This window comes from Panthera leo, chromosome D2 (genome assembly GCF_018350215.1).
Source record: "Panthera leo isolate Ple1 chromosome D2, P.leo_Ple1_pat1.1, whole genome shotgun sequence".
Taxonomy (NCBI): Eukaryota; Metazoa; Chordata; class Mammalia; order Carnivora; family Felidae; genus Panthera; species Panthera leo.
Window position 1 is genome coordinate 1,725,001 of NC_056689.1, and position 3,437 is coordinate 1,728,437.

Here is a 3,437-nt window from a genome sequence, read left to right on the forward strand (position 1 = left end):
CTGGATGGTTATCTTGGGTCAGACTAATTTGGCTTTTCTGGGACGTACACACCCAAGAGGCACCGGGGCTGTAAACTTTCCCAATGTCATACTGCCGGCCAGTAGCGTTTGGATGTGGAACCACACAAATGATTCGCCACGCGTGCTTTTAGGCCGCTCTGTACATAAACGCGCACACTTGTGTTACTGTTTGATAAGAAGCAAACGCGGTCAGTGATGTTAGACTTGACATCACGTCATTTTTATTGTCATGTTCCGGTAACACTGAGGGAGTCGTGGCAGATCAGTGTTGGCTGTAGGGCTTACTCCCTGGCTAAGTGTCTCAAGGACGTGGACAAAGTTGCCTGACACTCACTCTAAAAATCTCTCCTTCCCAAGTCCAGAAACCTGAACAAGCCAGAAGTTTCAGACAGGGTTGGGATAGTTGAGTGGAAGAGAGTGAGAGAACCCTGCACCCCAGGCGTGGATGTGGGGTGACCTGAGCTGGGGGCAGGGCCGATGGCAAGTTTGGGGCCGGATGGGAAATTGAAAATTTAATCAAGGTTCATGGAGGCAGAACACGTCTTAGCCTAATTCCAAAGCCTTGGACTAGGAGATATGATGTAGATTCAGGTGAGAAAAGAGGACTTTCCTGGAATATCTGGGAAGCCCAGTCGAATCACATCACTGAAGAAACTTCTTTGCTTTTCAAGGTTTAGGATAACCAGAAACCGGATGCAGCGGGAGAGTATTCGGAGGGGTCGGCGCCCTGATTCTCACTTCCACTTGGAGGCACTCACGTGCAGGGACCCAGGGCAGGACGCGGGGCTGAGAGGGAGCCCGGGCCGCTGGTCAGCAAGCCGACAGGGAGCTCATTCCTGCAGCTGCAAGGAGCCGGGTCTGCTCTCAACTTGAGGAAGCTCCAAGCGGACAGACGTTAGCGTCGTGAGGGCCCGGGCAGCGGGGCCGGCGGGGCGTCCGGCCCGCACGACTGGGTGGGAGCGGGCTCATGTGCGGGCCGTGCCGTGCAGTGACTGGTTCCGGCACAAGAGAAGAGCAATGGTCTGGATTTTCTAATGTCACAAAGTCAGACTTGCGATGTCTGCAAGTGCCAGAAAGTGATAGGATTGTCTCATTATCCCCAGGCCGGTAAGGAGAGAAATCTTAAAAACCGTGTTTGAAGACAATTGTGGAAGAAACCGTTTGGCTTGCCCGTGTGAACTCAGCCTGTTGAGGACCCTTCATGTGAATTTCAGCACGTGTCTTAAAAGTCACTCAGAAGCATGCATTTCAGGTACAGACCTCATGGGGGTGTCCGTGTGTCTGAGAAGCACGTAGAAAGTGTTGAGTGACAGTGCAGCCAGCATTTGGGCACCTGGGCTGAGTCCCCCAGCGACAGGGTGTCCTCTAAAGTAATGTCATCAAGGCCTGAAAACCATCCAGGAGTCCCACGCACGGAGGCTGACGCCCTTGGAAAGCCCCCATCCCAAGGCCAGCAGTGCAGGGCCCAGAACTGCCAAAGTCCCCAGACCTCAGGCTTCAGAACAGAGACTCGTCAGGTCGTCAGGTCGCAAGTCAGAGAGCAGCGCTGAGCAGGCGTTCTCTGTGGTGGTCTTCCTTTTCTTCCCGCTATCTCTGCTTGAATCTTTCAGTCTGTTTTCCTCTCTCCTCTTCTCCCTCCAGTCCTTCCTGCCCATTTCCCTGTCCCTGTAGGACACATCATAGACAGCTTGTTAGTGTCCCCAGACATCTGAAATTGGATGAAATGATCTCTATAGCAGAAAAAAAATCATAAGAGGGGAGAAGATACATCTGCCTAAAGAAGTGATACTGTTCTGTAAGTCTGTTAACATAACACACTCCTCTAAGACTCTTAAACAAATAATAAAAGCCATAATCACTGAGCACAGCACTGATAAGCAGTCCTGTTATCAAATTATAATTACATTAATATTATTGTCACCTCTCATATATTTTAAACCTGGGCCAGGAACTCTGATAAATATTTTATATATGTTATCTCCTTTAATCCTTACAACTCTCTGAGATACATTTGTCTTGCTACTTTAAGATTAAGAAATTGGGAAATAGCATGCAGTAGGGATATAGTCAACAGCCCAACAGCTAATACAGATGTGATGCTTGAGAAGATACTTCAGTTAGCTTCTCTGTCTACGAGTAGAAAATTGTGTCCGATTGAACTGTAGAAACAACTGACAACCGGTAAGGTAACTAAATCTCATCTCTTGTCTCCATATTTATCTGGGTGAGACACCTTCACTCATCTGAAACTTGACAAAATTCATCTCTAAAGAAGTCCCCACTTATAAATACCCATGATGTTATGGCATCCTAAAGAGCATAAAAGCTTGGGGCGCCTGGGTGGCTCAGTTGGTTAGGTGTCTGACTTTGGCTCTGGTCATGATGTCATGGTTTGTGGATTCGTGCCCCACGTCAGGCTCTGTGCTGACAGCTCGGACCCTGGAGCCTGCTTCAGATTCTGTGTTTCCCTCTCCCTCTGTTCCACCCCTGCTCATGCTCAGTCTGTGTCTCAAAAATAAATAAACATTAAAAAACTTAAAAAAGAGCATAAAACTTCCAATTTATTAGACTTCCTAAAATATTATGTCATTTCTTATCTATTTTAACTTAGTAATATTTATATATCATAGGTTTAATGTTTTCGTTTTATAATACTTATTGTAAAAGTACAGCATACTTACATATGTTTGATCAGTCATCTTTCCAAAGTCAAACTCATAAACTTTAGAAAAGTTACCCATGTGTCCTTAATAAGCATCACGTTCACATTCAACTTACTACCCTTCTTTCTCTTAAAAATTATCAATCGGCTCTTTTGTACTAGATTTCACACATAACGGCCAGGCAGTGAAATTTTTGTCTTAGAAATCTCACTTTATTGAAGTATGATATTCCTCTGATAGGATTTATCTATTAATATGTCTGTGTATTTATTTCCAAAACACTTTCTTTCAAAGACCATTCCTTCAAATGATGTGATTCTATAAGTATCTGCCTTATGGAAAAAAGGAGAAACTTCTGCATTTCGATCCTCCGCTCTGAAGGCGGTTTGTAATATTTTGGTCACCATCGTCTCTGATGAATGTAACTATTGTCATTATGGTAAAGATGCTTCTGGGGGATCTATACAACTAGATGGAGGGATGAATGAATTCATTAAAGTAGGAAAATCAGTTCTTTCCGGAGAAGAACATTTCATTGTCCTGAAATTAGAATTCTCAAGGACAGCATACCCACAAGAAATTAAATTAATATATTTAAAAATAGTTTCAGAAATGATGACGACAAACAGGAATGTCGTCTTGTTTTTTTTTTCTCTTTTCAAAATTGTTTAATAGACTCTTCCGCTGGGAGACAGTATGGCAGAATTTCTCAAACCGAGGAGCATGGGCGTGTTTGGAAATGCTCTTGGGACT

General features: G+C 44.7%; 1 protein-coding gene across 1 annotated transcript in view; it reads left to right on the plus strand.

Annotated features, from left to right (window-relative positions):
• The window catches only part of LOC122202657, a 193,136-nt gene extending 190,741 nt beyond the window's left edge, over positions 1–2,395 (plus strand). The window contains exon 5 of the mRNA XM_042909087.1: positions 1,125–2,395. Coding sequence (XP_042765021.1) covers positions 1,125–1,160 — 36 coding nt within the window. The 3' untranslated portion in view covers positions 1,161–2,395. The remainder of the gene's footprint in view (positions 1–1,124) is intronic.
• Positions 2,396–3,437: the final 1,042 nt, after the last annotated feature.